The 18,444-nt window shown below is 43.9% G+C and overlaps 1 protein-coding gene across 5 annotated transcripts in view; it reads left to right on the top strand.

The window, feature by feature from the left end:
- The window catches only part of LOC144770906 (uncharacterized), a 330,820-nt gene that overhangs the window by 16,617 nt on the left and 295,759 nt on the right, over window positions 1–18,444 (top strand). For all 5 annotated transcript variants that reach the window (XM_078655698.1, XM_078655702.1, XM_078655697.1 and 2 more), the window contains exon 2: window positions 8,929–9,055. In XM_078655698.1, coding sequence (XP_078511824.1) covers window positions 8,929–9,055 — 127 coding nt within the window. The remainder of the gene's footprint in view (window positions 1–8,928; window positions 9,056–18,444) is intronic.

The following is an 18,444-nucleotide window of genomic DNA, read 5'->3' as shown; positions in this document are numbered from 1 at the left end:
TAATATCACAGTTATAATAATAATTCACCAACTGACACTATTTGTCTATGCAGTTCCAAGTCACCAAAGGAACATCAGTGCACTCTTGAGACAAATAATGGTAGGAAACTATCCTGGAATGTTGCTGGGTTAAAACCAGACAATAGAACTAAAGGCACTAATTAAGAGGAAGTTTTATTAAGTGGCCATTGATATTAGAATGGAATGGAACATTTATTGCAACATTTCTCTTGGTGAAGCTTTGCCGATTTGTTGGGAAGAAGTTATTAATGTTGTGGATAACCACCCCTTTATCCATCTGCGATTGGGATAGACCTGCTGTCAGTCACAGATCTCCGTGATGAAGCAGTCATGGATAACGACCCCCCGCTATCCATCTGCGATTTGGATAGACCTGCTGTCAGTCGCAGATCTCAGTGATGAAGCAGTCGTGGATAACGACCCCCCTCTATCCATCTGCGATTGGGATAGACCTGCTGTCAGTCTCAGTGATGAAGCAGTCGTGGATAACAACTTCCTTTATCCATCTGCGACTGGGATAGACCCGCTGTCAGCGTTGATCTCACTGATGAATATTTGTGGATATTGCTGACAAATCATTTATTTTTTGACGTCTGTAATAAAATGAAAACCCAAGAAGAACGCCTGGTTTAATAGCAACTGTGCAGCCCCCTAGAGGACAGAAGTGTGGGCCGATAGGCTTTTGCTGCATTTAAGTAAAAGAAAAGGAAACTTAAACAAACTGGAGGAAAAACTGACACATATCTTATAGTATCTCAAAACTGTATATTGAATTCAGTGTTCTCAATATTTATAAATGGTATTGTTTATTTTTCAAATACTTTCATTCAGGGAACTTTGAACACAGTTCAAAAAGAATAATGAAGTGTCAGGATGTGAAGATAAACCCTTGACGCAGCCTAATTTACTTTCCACAGGATTCATCTGTTTGGTCCTATGTAGTGGCCCACTGAGCAGGTTTATGGGCCTTCTGGAGAAGTGTCATCCTAAGTACAATTTCTGCGTCAGACACCAGCTGAGATTGTGCAGCAGATGCCTCTTCCCCCCCACTGCCAGAAAATCCTGTGTGTGCTAAAGCTGTGCTTCCAGGCAATATATGATATGCAGGTGATAAGAACCACTCTTATAGTCTGCTCTTCCGCCATTCCCCAGCAAAAATATCCTTGTTGCTCAGATTTTAAAGACAAGCGTGAGATCGGAAGTAACACAACATGATAAGGGCGGCCGGGTAGGTGTTTGAGGGAGAGAAGCTGCACGTGAGGGTAGAGAGCTAGAAAACACGAGCACTCTCATGGAGTCCTGAATGAAAAAGAAAGAAAGTATTGAATTTTGAATTTTGAATTTTAAAATATTTATATAGCGCGCGTTTACCTAGCGGTTTCATGGCGCTGCGGGGTCAGTTCAACTTCAGCAACACGAACAGAGTTGGATTAAGAAGAGGTGTGGCGCCGCGGCCAGGGCGACTGACGCTGGAATCTGGGGACCACGGTTCGATCCCCGGCTCCGGCGGCAGGTCAGCCCAGCACCATGTGACTCTGGGCAATAGCTCGCTTAATCTTCCCGACGGCCCCCCAGCGCCTAGAGACCCTTACGGGTGATTGTGCGCTTTACAAATGTGGACTTTTACTTTACTTTAAGATGAAAAGGCCTGTGAGAACAGAAAAGTTTTCAGTCTCCCACGGAACTCCATGTAAGATACCGATGTTCGAATAGAGAGGGGTAAGGAGTTCCAAAAGGACGGGGCAAGGACAGAGAACTTACAGCCTCCTATCCTACTTTTTTTTAATCGAGGGACCACTAAAAGTAGTTCCTTAACTGTGAGCTGTGGAAGGATGCAAGTCAGACGATCATTAAGTGCTGTGCTCCAGAGAAGGCACAAATGCAAGAAGCAAAAGGCAAGCCATTAAATGAGAAGAATGTAAAGGAGTAACATTAATCCCAAATAATGGTAGGCTGTGCGTGAGCGATAAGCCCTCTTGTAACTTCACATTGAGTGTTTTGCAGAAAGACTGCTTATGCTATCCGGTTGATGAGACCTACAAATGACAGACAGATCTGGTCTTTGCTGATCCATGGTATGGGCTACAGAGCAGAATCAAACCACTGTAATAGCAGTGAGCAGTGGAGATTTCCATATGGTGTAGATCCAGGTTCCAGAACAGATCGAATGGCTAGGGCGATCAACCTCAAATCAGGGGAACCAGGTTCGAGTCTCGGCAACCATGCTCAACATCCTGTGAATCTGGGCAAATCACTTAATCTCCCTGTGCCTAACAAATATGAATGTGTACATCTGTAACGCAACTGGTGCTCATGTAAAGTGCTCTGATACTTTTTCGGATCAAGTTCGCGCTATATAAAACTCTTTCCTCCACCCCCCCAAAAAAACAAATCCATACATTGAGCTCTACAAATACCATTCACTTTCTCTAGATCTGAGATCCATAATGTTTTGCCTCTAAAGGTCACACACTTCACATCCCATCTGAATTCCAATAGCTTTGATGAAACCAAAAACAGATTTCTGTGTACTCAAATGTGCCCATTATACAAATAGATCATACAAAGGGGACATTACCCTCTATCCTGGTGTGGTAATAGACTAGCACCAATACACAAAGAGGCTTTAAAGCCAATCCTTCATGCCTTAGAATGAAAGTCCTTTTAGACCGTGAAAGAAGAAAGCTTGCAAAACATATCTAAAAGTAGTTGATAACTTAGTTGGATGAAAACTGAATAAGACCCTTAGACCAGGCATCATTTCGATCTCATGCTTGTACCTCTGACTGAAACCGCTGGTCACCGACCCCACCCACACTGCAGGCCACACGCTCAACCCTATCTTCTCAGCCAGCAGAGTAAAATACGCCCTCAACGAAGAGCTCACCTGGGTCGACCACCACTGCGTCCGCTTCGTCATCTCGGAGCCCCCCCCAACACCCCAGCTGCCAGCGAGACACGGTGCAGATGTGCAAAGGTATCAGAGCTACGATGGGCCAACGCTTTCAACTCCTCACTACCCAACACTATTTTAGATCCAGAACAAGTGGCAGACAACTCCACTAACTGGCTCACGACAAGCATTGACGAAGACGCATCTAAGAAACTCAACATCCCTAAGAAACAAGCACGACACCCCAACTAGTTCATGGCAGAACTGAAAAATAGGAAATGTGACTGCAGACAGAAGGCAAGAAGATGGTGCACCAGAAAGACCCTCGAAGACTGAAAACACTTCAGAGACATCCTCATCCGAGGCCACTACCTCTTGAAGAACACCAAGAGGACCGCCCTAGCCACCTGCATCAAGGACAGCTCCAACTACAGCAAGGAGCTTTTCAACATAGTCAAGGAGTTTACCAATCCCATGGCAACTGAAAACAATATCACACCCTCGCAAGCTGTCTGCAACACCCTCTCTGACTTTTTCCACAACAAAATCAACACATTCTACCAAGACTTTACACCCCAACCCCCCGACGACATCAACAGCATCATGCCTACCACTGCACTCCTGCACCAGCTCACCCAGTGAAACATCCTTACTGAGAAGGAAACGGTGTCCAACTTGAGATCCATCCACTCCAGAGCATCAGCAGACCCCTGCCCACACCCTATATTCAACCTCGGCAATCAACCCATCAGCAAAGAACTCACCATGGTCCTCAACTCCTCCATCACCAAGGTCCACTTCCCACAGAAATGGAAACATGCAGGCGTGAAGCCGCTGATGAAGAAGCCATCTGCGGACCCAGGAGAACCAAAGAACTGCAGACCCATCTCCCTGCTCTCTTTCCCAGACAAAGTCATAGAGAAAGCCATCAACATCGAGATCACAAGACATCTGGAGAACCACAACCTTCTGGACCCCTCCCAATCCGGCTTCAGAACCTGAAGGACGTGACCGCCTGGAAGAACATCAACTGCCTCGGACTCAACACCAATGTAGCGTGGGGTTAGAAATAGGCTGGAGGCTTTTTCTGATCAGTGAAGGTTTTATTTTCAAAAGGGATTTACGACTACGGGAGGTCAGTCTCTCTCTTGCAAATTCCGCCCGGTCCGTGATGGCAACAGTCCTTCTTCCTGCTTTGGACGTTCTTGACCTCTTTGCCGGTCCGCTGCCTCTGGATCCCGGTGTTGTTCAGCCCCGGAAAGGAAACCAACAAAGGGAGGCCGTCAGTTATGCTATCTATGCACAAGTTGCCCACGAGGAGACCGGGGTGTGAAGGGGACACCAGTGCTTCCTATCAACAGTGGTCAGGGACTGTGAGGCACAAGGGTGAGGGGAGGGGAGTTGGAAGGCGCGGGATAGGGAAGGTAGGGATTATTTACAACAGTTAGAAAAGAGGACCTCCTCCCCTTCTCCCGACCCAGCCTGCCAAACGCCGCCGTACCTGTGAAAGCCACACTCCTCCCTCGGGAGTGTGGCACGGCGGTTTGCCTGGACGGTGGCCTCCTGGCACGCCTTCACCGACTCTCCTGTTTTCTCCGCTGTCTTCGCTCTTCTCCTTTGGTTCTTCGTCTCCTCCGCTAACGCTCCTGACCTCCTGGCTCTGCTCCTCGTCTTCCCCGGTGACGCCGCACACCGAGTAGAGGACGTCCGGACCCCCTGACGTCATATGGGGGCGTGGGCACGTCGTCTTCGTCGCACGCCCAGTTAAAGGCGCCCTCTTCCCATTCTCTTGTGGCAGGAAGCAGCGGACATCGGGACCAGTCCGTCTGGGGGAGAGGAGGTGAGGTAAAGTCAGTTTTCCACCAGGCATTTTGTGACGCCTCCGCCACCCTGCTACAACCAACAATGCAGAAGTATTAATCTTCCGGAAAAGCAAGGATACCCTCTGGAACAATGATTGGTGGCCACCTGAGCTGGGCTTAAACCATAAACTCACCAAACACGCCCGCAACCTTGGCATCATCCTCAACAACCATCAATCCATGAAGAAGCAGGTTAGCCCGGTCTCTTCTGCTTGCTTCCTCACCCTCCGAATGCTCAGGAAAGTCTTCAGATGGCTCCCATTCAACACCAGGCGAACAGTCACTCAAGTTCTCGTTCACCAGCAGACTAGATTATGGTAATTCCCTCTACGTAGGAATCATCGCCCAACTTGTGACAAAACTCCAGACTATTAAGAACACAGCAGCCAGACTCATCCTTGACCTCAGATGGATGCACATCACCCCTCACCTCAGGAAACCCCACTGGCTACTTGTAGTGAGGGGGCCAGTTCAAGCTAAAGGACCGGCGTACCTCCACAATTGAATGAATTTCCTCCAACCTACCAGGAAATTCCACTCCGAATCCCTCTCCCTAGCAGCCACCCAATGAATCGCTGGACGTACAGCGGAGGCTGCTCCTTCTTCCACCTAGTGGCTAAGGCATGGAATAACTCCCCGGCATCTCAATGCCTCACCATCGCGCCAGCAGTTCAGAAAGGACCATAAGACTTGGATGTTCAACCAATAGGAGAACAGGCAGCATGATTTCTCAGCGCCGCGCGACCCTCCTGGGGGGGATACAGTCGCGCTCTACAAATCCTGATTGACTGATAGACAAACTCTTGACTCTGTCCTGTAGAACAGTATTCATCATAGCAAAAATCTGTATTATTGCTTATTGGATGACCCATTTGCTTTTGATAAAGTGAGCAGAAACTATGTGGGCGAAACGTGATAGTTATGGTAAAGATAATAGTCTTCAGTCTCTGAGGTTTCACAATGTTACTTGGTTTAGCATTGACATAGAGCACTCTGGCGGCATTATCAACTGGATGTGTGCAGTTAGTGGTCCTGATTAGGGTAGCGCGCCCGCCCCAACCCTCATTACTTTTACTTACTTAGGACCAGCCTACTCACTTGCAGAGTACTGCATCTAAGCTGTCCTATCCCTTTTTTTAAGGCATGCCGATAATTTGACTTTATTCAGTTAGACTCCAGCAATCTGTAACACCGCAAATTGTTTCAACATTACACAAAGTTTAGTGTTAGGTAGGAAAAAATAGGGTTTTAGTTGATATCACCCAGTAATGCCAATTGGACAAATTAAGGCCGGTGCACAACTTGAAATGACTTTGACATCTTCGTTACTTTGGAATATCACCTTAAAAGCTGTTACAGAAAAAGTGTAAATGAATGTTTCGCTACACCAATTCCTACGTGGACCATGCTGTGAGATGTCTTACATCCATGCAGGGTGCACCATAACCACTAGTAAGATTAGAACTGGGCAGAACAGCCTTACATTTGATGTCTGCATACTCTGCAGCCTTATATTGGTATAGATTAAAAGCTGATTCTGAGTTGATAGAAGGGTTCACCTGTTCTAGGATTAAAGGATTGACTTCTCTGTATGCAGGTAGTGATTTTTTCCCAATTCTATTTATTTAGTGTTCTGCAGTACAAAAGTCACATATTGTAACATAATTGAGCATCACACCCACACACGAAGTGAATGATTACACAGCTTAAAAGAGCAGTGTTTGCATGCTCTTGCAAACCTGCAGTAGCTAGCAGTGGTACATAGTCTCATGACAATCCGAGAATGCTCCACCCATGGTGTCTAACTTTTCTTGTGTTTCTGATGGCAGTCCAACAGGATGATCTAATATTGCACATCAGCCCATCCTTTGTTGCCAGTCTCACAGCGTGGCTGCAGGTGGCGAGAGCCAGTGTCTGGCTAGATCCATTTTATGCGATCAAACATCCCAATTCAATTCATATTTTCATTTGGCGAGGGATTCAATTCTTCTCCACTGTGCCCAGCGACAGTAAGTTGAGGGACATATTCCCATGTAATTGTGCGATGTTGGTAACAGTCTGAGTGAGCGATGTCCAGTACCTCCATAATAACACGCAGACCCGGATCGCTTGATACAAGTCCACCTTGTCAGTCTTGCAGCTGGAACATAGTGGGGTAGGATGTCTGGCCAACCTCCAGAGTTCCTCCGGTGAGGAGCATATCCTATGTACATATTTAAACTGAAGGCGCCTAAACGCCAATAATATTGATAGTGATTGGCAGACATCTTGCCCTCTCTCTAATGTAATAATGTAGGGCACTGCCACCTCCCACACGAGCCTAAGGGCCAACAGCCTCCCCATAAGTGAGCGGCAGGCTTGATTGACACATCTACCATCTTCAGTGGGGTCCAGGATTATGTTTAACAAAGCAGGCTATAGTCAGGGATTTAGTCCGGTGCCTTAAAGTGGCCAGTCAGTGCGTGCCTTGATTGGAGATATGTAAAATTGTGCTATGTGTAGCTCACATTCTCGTCCCAGCCCCGCAAAGGCCTTAGTATGGTCAGCACCACACACCTCCTACCTTGGAAGTGCCAATGCTGCAAAACCCTCCAGGTAGATCACCTGTCCCATCCATTCCAGTGGTGCTTCTCGTGTTATCTTTCTATTCCATTTCACCCATGTGAGTGCTTTGGTCTACCTATCAAAGACCCCTTAGTACTTCTCAGCAGATTACTACTTACCTTACCCCGTACAGTGTACCATTTCACCCATGTGTATGCTTGGGTCTAGCTATGAAAGACCACCTTAGTTATTCCTCAGCAGATTACTACTTACATTACCCCGTACAGTGTGCCCATGACGACTGCCTCAGTTCATTTCCCTATTTCCAATCTAGTGGTAGGACCATCTCTCTCCCCAAGCATCCATTTGTCCAATACTTCAATATATTCTTTTGTTGTGTGGCCCAGAAGTAAAGCTGAATGCTTGCTATTGGAAGGCCTTCTTCATACCATGACAAAAGACCCTTCTTAGACTCAGTTTGAGGCGTATTGCGGTCTCATATGAATATCCAGGCTTCCGCCTTAATTTTCTCAAAGAAATGTGTAGGGGTCTGGTAAGGGTAACTTTGGAATGCATAAAGCACTTTAGGTGCCTCTTTGTAATGGATAAATCTCAGTTAATCAGAAACCTGGTAATGTCCCCAAATGTATGCAGGATTTTGTGCAAACATTGACCAGACCACCCAGGCCCTCAGACGTATAACTGCAAGTCATGAGTGTATCATGAAACACAGTTATCACAGCCATCGACCCTACCTAGTCCCTGTCCCAGCCCACATGTGAATCCAAGAAGCAAGAAGGTCAATGGCCTGTAGAGATTGCAGCGAGGAGAGTCAGTTAACATCACCATGGCTTAGACGGGTAGTGCTTTAAAACATCCTTAAAATTAGAATATCTTTAAAAAATGAATGTTTTAAGGGAGTTGTATGAAATTTCTGAAGGTCAATTGAAGAAGCTTTTGAGTTTTTTGACATACACCTTAAGGTATGCAAAAGACATCTAGGGCCAGATGTAGGAGAGGAAATACCGGTCGGTAACGGCCGATTTCGGCCGTTACCGACCGGTATTTAGGATTCGGCATGTAGGGGCCAGTATTTTACAGAATCGGTAAATTTACCGATTCGGTAAATTTACCGATTCTGTAAAATACCGAATCTGTAATTTTACCGATTCGGTAATTCCACATGTAGGTGACACTCCTGAGAGTGCCACAGGCCCTTCATAGTCGGTATTTTACCACCCAATCCTATTGGGTGGTAAAATACCGAATTCAGGTGTGCATGATTGGGGCATGTCTGTGTGCCACATGGCACACATGCCTGTATTTGGGGTGCTAGAGGGTGTCAAAGTGACACCCCCTGCACCCTTGCAGGATTCGGTATTTACCGGAATCGGTATTGCCCATCGGTATTGCCCATTGATTCCTATGGGCTTCAAGGCTTCAATTATGGGCCGGTTGAAGAAACCCCAGTACATTCAGGAAGTGCAGCAAAACTTGCTCTTGCCATGTATGAGTTTTATTTTAGTAATTGATTATAGTGTTTTGAAGGAGGTTAATCGGCCTCTAACAAAATGTACTGAATTTGTGATGTTTATCTTTCTGTTCCAGGCACCAATTACGTTCCATGACGTTGCTGCCTACTTCTCAGAAGAGGATTGGAAATTCTTGAACGAATGCCAGAAGGAACTTTACAAGAACGTGATAAAGGAGATTCACCAGGCTCTGCTTCTGCTGGGTAACTTTGTGCGATCTTCTTCTGGGCTGATAAATATTTCAGTTGTTGGTTTGGTTTAACAGTGAAACTCTAAGAGTATTTTGTTTCAGATCTTCCATTGTCCACTTCTCCAGCAGGATATTATTGCATTTTAGATACTCCTTGAGAAAAGCTGCTTTGTCGGTTCAGATCTGCGCATCAGGTGATCTTTGTGGATAAAGTTTACACACTCACAAATTGTTCTTTTGTTGTTCTTCTCCAGGAGAGCTAGACCTACAATAATGCCTTGTTCAGGTGACTTCCCCTTCACAACCTCTTCCTGCTAAACATAAATGTGATCTCCAGGTGGAATTTCTTCTTTACATCATGATTGTCTGCAATGACGTACATTTCATCATCTTGATCCCTAATCTGAAAATGTTCTCTTGTGGACTAGAATTCCTTGCAATATCCTTGCATTTTTACTTTTTTTATGGGAAAGATGCCCTTCACCTGAATCTATTCTTGAGATTCACATGTTCATGATTTGTTATATTGATAGCGACTCCTTTTTCGCATCCCCTTTTAATTCTCTTGTCTGAAGATTTAAGGTTCTCAGCACAACAGCACTCGGCACCTGAACTTCCCTCTTTCCAGCTCACTGAGCCCTTCACTGAGCTCTCGGCTTGCTGCAGGATTTTCAGCTTTCCTTTCATCAAATTGACCAAACGTTTGGTCTGCTTTTTATACCTATATCATCGATTAGTCTAAATTACCCATTCTTGGGTTCGTGGTAGGTGTTGCCTGGTATAAGGGGTCTTCCACCACTCGTACCCGCTCATTAGTGGAGCCTGTCCTGCCTGCTGCTGTGTTATTAGTCCGAAAAAGTGGGTTTGCCCTCTTTTGAGGTTCAGACCTTTTCACATCATCAACTGATGTAAAAGGGATTCCTTGCCTGCTTTATGAAGTTTATTTAATTGCCTTTTTTTTAAAGTAGATCTTTTCTGGTGGAGGTGAAACATCATGTTTTAATGAACAGACTTCCCTTGTAGGCTTGTGAGGTTTCTTTAAATCTAGCCCTTTGTCCTTGGTTGCATCATTCATTTCTTTCTATCCTTTCGATGGTGTAAGAAATGCTCTATTGGGTTTTAGAATACAATGGGATAATGATGGCTCTTTGCGCCTGCTGATCGGTCGGCTGATTATTTACTCCCTGCATTCCCTATATATTGTATAACTACTTCAACAGGGGGTTCTTGCAAAGTACTCCTTCTGTGATCTGCTGTTACCTGCTTGACAATCTGTACAATTGAACCATTGGGGCTGGCAGCACAGTTTGCTTTTCTATTATACAGGCACAACTGCACTCTTCTTTCTGTGTCAAAGAGGATTATTTTGCTGTCAACACAATTTACCTAAAAGAGTAGCAAATCCATTTGTATGTCTACTTTTTATGCATATAAGTTATGGCGGTGCACAGCCTGTAGTTAAGTATGAGGTTAATTAACCATTTATTCAAAAGTCTTTAAGGTTTGGGGGCTCACAAGGTGGCATGTCCGTCCTCCACGTCAAAGTCAATGAATCAGAACTGTGCTTCCAAGTGTTGGAAGAATCCCTTGATTAGGCACACCTTTGGTTCATATTAAGAGACTCCAAGAGTTGTGTCCAAAATATTTACACCATTCATGTTTATTCAATCAATTTCATTTAATGTGTGAATTTTGTTTTCATTCATATTCAATTCAGGCATCGTTATTCCACATATGTAGTTTAAACACAAGTGCTCCAATGCATTTCGGGCCAATTGCCCTTCTTCCGGGAGCTTGTCTAAAAATAAAGGATATAGCGTCTTTTAGCAGAAGTTACATGCATTCATTACTCAAAATAACCACAATGCAGTTTCATGATCACTTTGTCACCATGTGCTTTAGTGCGTTTGTATGCCCAACTGTGCCGAGTGAAATATTTAAAAAACCGAGAAGTTTTCACTTACGTATCTTCGAAGTGAACAACCTTTGAAAGCTGTGAATAAAGCGTACACAGAACGAGAAAAAAATCAGCCAGAAAATTTACGAGAACTAACAAAAAAATGATAGTATGCGAGGCATCCCACGTCTCGCATTTGATAGATTACGCCCCCACTTACTTAGAGTAACAACGCCATTCGAATTACGCACTCCTCACTCTTCCAAACAGATTGCCGATGCGCGTTTGAGTGTAGGATAATAAGACGTAAGTACGTATGATGGGGAGGATATGGACATCGAGATGGGACTTAACGGAACTCACTAGAGTATCGGCCATATTAGAATGGCGTCTGGGTATCACGAGAGTGTCTACCATATTAGAATGGCGTCTGGATATATGTGAACTCAATCAAAAACGAACAAAAAACTTATAAAAAACGTTCCTGTTTAGACCAGTGGCGGTGAAAGATAGCAAAAAGTGATCTAATATCAAAATCGATTAAGTGGTAAGTGACTAAGTGACTACAGTAACATCATTAACATACAAACAGCAACAAAGGATCACATAAGCATCATTGTCCCCAAGGGGCTATACAGTGATTACATAATAACAAATAACAGCTGAATTCTAAACGGTTGTTCAATCCCAACGGCTTAATGGAATTTAATTTGAAAATCCAGTAATTCTCTCTTTGAAGTAGAAGTTTGTCATTATCTCTGCCTTCTTGTTTCAACACATTTTACAGAACCAGAAATTTCAATTGTGAAATCTGGTGTTTCAGTTCATTAAAATGTACAGCAATCGATGATTTTTCATTCTTAGTCCTTATGTTGGACTTGTGCTCGTGGATGCGAGTCTTTATTTTTCTTGACGTTTTTCCAACATAAGTTTTTCCGCATGGACACTTAACCAGATAAATCACGTTCATGGAGTCACATGTTGCATTGGTCTTTAATTTGATGTCAAACCCCTTCATGGGGTGAGTTATTACATTACCTTTTATTATATTGTTGCAGTTACTGCAGATCATGCAGGCTTGAGTGCCTTTGTATATTTCGGGATTGGGGGTAACCTTGTGCAGTAGTTCACCTAGGTTCAAACTTCTCGTATATGCAAAGATCGGTGGTAGTTTGAATAATGTTTTGAAATCAGGATCCGTGCTCAAAATAGGCCAATGCTTTAAAATGATTTTTTTTAAAGCCGGACTTAATGTTGAAAATTTTGAGACCATAACCATTCTGTTGTCTTGTTTTTTGACTGTTTGTTTCAATATATCCATTCTATCCATAGGTGCTACTCGTTCCTTAGCAGTCTCCACAACTTGTTTTGGGTAACCTCTCTTTTCAAACCTTTGTCCCATTTCTTCAATCCTACTCAATGCCTTGATTTCATTGGATGTGATTCTTTTAGCTCGTAGCATTTGAGAGAACAGTAGATGATTTTTTAAGGACGTCTGATGGAAGCTAGAGTAATGTAACGCATTATTTCTGTCGGTGTCTTTTCTGAAGAGATCTGTTTCTATGCCTGTCTTAGTTAAAGTGATCTCCACGTCTAAGAAAGTGATTTTTTCCGTTTGTATGTCCCAAGTTAGCTGAATTCTGTCATCAACAGTATTTAATGATGCCAGTGCCTCCTGAAGCTTTTCTTTGGTTTGGTTCCATAGAATAAAGACGTCATCGATGTATCTTACGAAAAGTTTTGTGTAATTTTTCCAAGTTGGATTTGAATATATGTGCGTCTCCTCAAAATGTTTCATATATATGTTGGCATATATGGGCGCCACACAGTTCCCCATAGACGTGCCCGACAGTTGGAGGTACCACTCATTCTGATACTCAAAATAGCTCTGGTACAAGGTAAACACTAGGAGCTCCATTAGAAACTTTTGCATGGCTGGTTCTATCTCTGTATTAACTATGGCCATTTCCATCGCATCTATACCTCCTGCATGTGGAATGGAGGTATATAATGACTTTACATCACATGTACATAAGATCAAGTTTTCATTTTAATTGATTTCTATGGCCTGTAGACGCAGTAAAAAGTCTGTAGTGTCCTTAATGTAGCTTTTCATAGCTTTAACTGTCGGTTGTAAGTATTTGTCAATTAACTTCCCAATGGGCTCATGCAAGCTTCCCCTGGTGGACACGATGGGTCGCAGGGGGGGATCCTCCAACGATTTGTGAATTTTCTGGATCATGTACAATGACGGACTTTTTGGGTGTGGGTGTAATAAGTATTTATAAGTCCTAGCGTTAATGGTACCATCATCCAACGCTTTATCCAGTATATTTTTCAAAGTTTCCCTAAAGGTATTAGTAGGGTTGTTTTCCAATTTCATATATGTGTTTTTGTCCATGATGTGATCCAACACCTTCCTTTCATACATTTCTGTATTGAGGATCACCAAAGCGCCTCCTTTGTCAGCTTTTACGCATTTGATGTCTTTGTTGTTGGCAATCTTTCTCAAAGTGTCTTTGTCCTTTTGGGTGATATTGTTTTTGAACTTTTTGTGGTAATTTAGTGTGGTTAAATCCTTTTTCACTAAGTTCTCAAAGAGGTCTGGACATTTATGGCTTATTGGAGCCTGATAGGTACTGCTGGGTCATAAGCCAAGTAGTTGGTCTAGAGATTGTTGGTCCTGAGGTGGTGAGACGTTTTCGAAGAAATGTCTTAGTCGAAGTTTACGCGTAAATTTGAACGTGCTAACCTCCAGGTCCAGTTGTTGAGTGTTCGTGGTGGGTATAAATGACATGCCTTTCTCAAGTAGTTTAACCTTGTTGGGGGTGAGTGTAACATCGGAAATGTTAATAACTAGGTGTTTCTCTTCGTGACTTTTTTCGGAAGAGTCGTACTCCGTGTATTTGGGTGTTCCTTTTCTTTTGGCCCGCCGGGGTCTCCTCTTTCGTCCTGGCCTTGTACTAAAAAAGAGCTAGTAGTTGGTTGTGAGATGTTAACATCCTCCGGTTGTTGGTGGGTAGCTGCTCCAGGTACGTTACTCTGTGGGCGTTTTTGTGGTCTGGTCGGCGTGTCACTTCCAGTTGATGAAGTATTCGTGTTTTGCGTGTATGGCCTATTTCGTCGCCTCTGGGTGTACACTTCAGCCAACGTATAGACCTCCCCGAGTTTATAGTCCTGGGTGTCCCGTCGGTATTTTCTAACTTTCCTTTCGTTTATTTCTCTTGAGTGTTTTTCCAGTTGGACCTTTATGTCTTCCAGTATACTTGACCATTCCTCTGGGGATGTCATCTCCGTTAATTCCGTCTCCAATTCTTTAATTTCTTTGTTAAGGTCTATTAGGATATTGGACAATTCCTCAACGATGAGTAAGATTAAATCCAAGCTGCATTTATTAAGGATAGCGTACCATTTGTCTTGAAAGGGTTTTGAGTTTTTGCATAGAGATGGTTTTAGTGCGATGCGCAGGCCTCTGGGAATACGTAGGGCGCGATGATATTTAATGAGAGTATTCGCATGGAGCTTCTGATTTATTTCACGTTTAGATAGGTATATTAATTGTTTGATGCTTTGTTCCTTTGTGCGGCTTGAGCTAGCTTGGGCTATATCCTCGTTTATTAGGGCGTATATTCGAGATGCCTCTTCCGCCCCATAGGCGAAAGTATCTGCTCTTTCAGTAGTGGATTTAGTGATCTCCTCGAATTGCATTTTAAGGGCGTGCTACCTTCCTGAGAGGCGGGAAAAGTACTAGAAATATAAGTTATGGCGGTGCACAGCCTGTAGTTAAGTATGAGGTTAATTAACCATTTATTCAAAAGTCTTTAAGGTTTGGGGGTTCACGAGGTGGCATGTCCGTCCTCCACGTCAAAGTCAATGAATCAGAACTGTGCTTCCAAGTGTTTGAAGAATCCCTTGATTAGGCACACCTTTGGTTCATATTAAGAGACTCCAAGAGTTGTGTCCAAAATATTTACACCATTCATGTTTATTCAATCAATTTCATTTAATGTGTGAATTTTGTTTTCATTCATATTCAATTCAGGCATCGTTATTCCACATATGTAGTTTAAACACAAGTGCTCCAATGCATTTCGGGCCAATTGCCCTTCTTCCAGGAGCTTGTCTAAAAATAAAGGATATAGCGTCTTTTAGCAGAAGTTACATGCATTCATTACTCAAAATAACCACTGTGCAGTTTCATGATCACTGTGTCACCATGTGCTTTAGTGCGTTTGTATGCCCAACTGTGCCGAGTGAAATATTTAAAAAACCGAGAAGTTTTCACTTGCGTATCTTCGAAGTGAACAACCTTTGAAAGCTGTGAATAAAGCGTACACAGAGCGAGAAAAAAATCTGCCAAAAAATGAACGAGAACTAACAAAAAAATTTTAGTATGCAAGGCATCCAACGTCTCGCATTTGATAGATTACATCCCCACTTACTTAGAGTAACAACGCCATTCGAATTACACGCTCCTCACTCTTCCAAACAGATTGCAGATGCGCGTTTGAGTGAAGGATAAAAAGACGTAGGTACGTATGATGGTGAGGATATGGACATCGAGATGGGACTTAACGGAACTCACAAGAGTATCGGCCATATTAGAATGGCGTCTGGGTATCCCGAGAGTGTCGCCATATTAGAATGGCGTCTGGATATATGTGAACTCAATCAAAAACGAACAAAAAACTTATAAAAAACATTCCTGTTTAGACCGGTGGCGGTGAAAGATAGCAAAAAGTGATCTAATATCAAAATCGATTAAGTGGTAAGTGACTAAGTGACTACAGTAACATCATTAACATGCAAACAGCAACAAAGGATCACATAAGCATCATTGTCCCCAGTTCAAGGTTTGTGTACTGGCATCAAGGTTCACACAGAGGTTACTAATAACGACTTTGGTAGCCTTTAGGTTTCTCTTTTCTGTCCCTCCCTGTTGTGACGGAACAGCCCCTTCCATGGTGACTGACATGCACCCATGCCCTGAGCTGCAGCGATATCTTGATCCCTGGTTCTGATTTTGGTTATGAGTGAGAATGGATCATGCATGTACACCATGACCTAGGCCTGTGATACAGTAGTACAGTCTGCTTAGACTGGGAGGGGTTCACCATGTGCGCTGCGCTTGTGCAGGTAGGGGGCCACTGCCTGTACTTGGAATTAAGTGACACGAGCACGGTGGTGACAGCATACATGGATTTGTGCTCAGTCAAAACAGTAATGGAAACAGGTCTTTTTTTTACCTGTATGACTGGAGTGGGGCCTGCAGGCCATCTGGAGTAAACTTCCGTTGGCCTCTATGATGGGTAGCACTGACAGTGCATGATACTTGTGTGGGCATGCTGAGATGCATGTGCGGAAAACTGGCTACTTTCTTCCAACAAAACGTGGAATGCATTTTCTCTACATTCACCTCAGTTCAGAAGGGTGGAAGGATGCAGCCTCCGACAAAAGATCATATCAGATCTTACCCTACACCAGTCTTAGACAAATTCTTATTGTTAGAAACATCAGATTCAATTAACCTTCTGAACTCTATTCGATTAGGATCCCCCATAGACCCCTGTCCGGCATTTGTATTGAAATCCATTCCGGAAGTCATAGGGTCAGCTCTTACCCCCCAGCTCAATAACATATTCAGCACCGGGATGTTTCCCTAGGTCTGGAAGAAGGCCTCTATTCTCCCCCTATTAAAAAAAACAACTCTGGATCCTAAGGACCCAAGCAGTTATAGGCCAATCTCACGGCTTCCTCTCCCTGCAAAAATTGCTGAAAAAGCCATGAATGCACAGCTAAGTGCATTCCTCCGAGTTTACAATATACTCGACCCGTCTCAATACGGGGTTAGAGCGGAACATAGCACGGAGTTGGTCTTAAGTAAATCTATAGAGGAAGTAAGGGAGGCTTTGGATTGTGGCGGTAAGGAAATACTGATTATGTCAGATTTGTCAGGGCCTTTGACACGGTCCACCATGAAGTTTTAATAGACTGTTTTTCTGAAGTAAGGGTACAGGGTGCTGCCTGGAACCTTCTGCAGCCATTTCTATCTGAAAGAACACAGACAGTTGATCTGGACAACAATAAGTCAAAACCGGTTTTTCTTCCTTGTGGGGTGCCTCAGGTCTCTTCATTAAGCCAGACACTTTTTAATGTGTACGTGATATCATTGTCAGGCTTGATAAGATCCTTTGGTTTCCAACTCACCTCCTATGCGGATAAAACTCAAATTGAGTTATCCCTTAGAGATGGCGAGCAAAAGGAAACTGGGGCACGCTTTCACAACTGTACGAAAGCATTTTCAGGGTGGAAGTCGACAAATTGCTTAAAATTAAACTCGAGCAAAACAGAGGTCATTGTATTCGGAAATAACCCACACATATGGACACCACACTGGTGGATCAGAGGATCTGGGTATTTGCCCTGCTCCCACTGTGAAAGCAAAAAATCTGGAGGTGTCAGTGGATAACAAACTTACGTTCAGTGACCATATAAGCACAGTGGTGTCAGCCTGTTTTCTGATACTTAGAATTATAAGGAAAATGTAGCCTTATCTTTCAGAAGGAAATCTCAGGATGGTGGTCACGATACTTGTTATGGCACGTCTGGATTACTGCAATAGCCTCTATCTGAATGCCCAAAAACAGCATATTAATAGGCTTCAGATTGCACAAAATGTGGAAGCCAGGTTGTTGTCAGGGACACCTAAATTTGTCTCTGTTAAAAAAGAACAAACTCAACTACACTGGCTCCCCGTGAAACAAAGGGTTCCCTTCAAGGCCCTCTGCACGGCCTTTATAGCCCCAATTGGAAGAGGCCCTGACCATCTGAGGCAAAGGTTCAAATGGTATGTTCCTGGTAGGACTCTTCAGTCCACTGGAGCAAAAAATGTCCAAGTTCCCGCCTTTAAAAAAGCCAGTTGGGGAGGTAGGAGTTTCATCACCTGCGCATCTAAGGCCTGGAACGATCTGCCGTTCCACTTGAGGAATGCAGCATATCTCCTCTCTTTTAGAAGGGGGCTGAAGACATGGCTGTTCACTCATTGACATTTCTCAGCTAACCAGTAGGCAGTGCATAGCGCCAGGACACTTCAGGGTAACCGTTGCGCTCTAGAAATCCAATTAACATAACATGTGTTTTCCTTTGGATGGTACATAACATGAAGGCCTGTGGGTTCCTCTTTGGAGTTTCAGGGCCTGGAGAGGCTGGAATAGTGAGGACTCCAATCCCCAGGCTGGAGATGTGTATTGCTGCTACTCCTAAGGGCCGGGGTGGAACACACACACTGTGCACTCAAAGGGCTCTTTGATTCAATGAAGAGTTACTGGTCAGTGGGCCCTGTGGTCATGGTGAGACTGATAAGGTTGGCACTACCAGGGAATCTGATAGAGAGCAAGACTTTCTGCCTCGAACCTTTATGTGGCATATTTCAGTGGAAGATGACAGCAGACGTGATACCTGGTTACTCCCTTGGCCTGGGTTCCGGGTCACTCAGAATCTGACCC

Source organism: Lissotriton helveticus, chromosome 7 (assembly GCF_964261635.1).
Source record: "Lissotriton helveticus chromosome 7, aLisHel1.1, whole genome shotgun sequence".
Lineage (NCBI taxonomy): Eukaryota > Metazoa > Chordata > Amphibia > Caudata > Salamandridae > Lissotriton > Lissotriton helveticus.
Note: the sequence above shows the minus strand (reverse complement) of the source record. Positions and strands in the feature narration are given on the sequence as shown.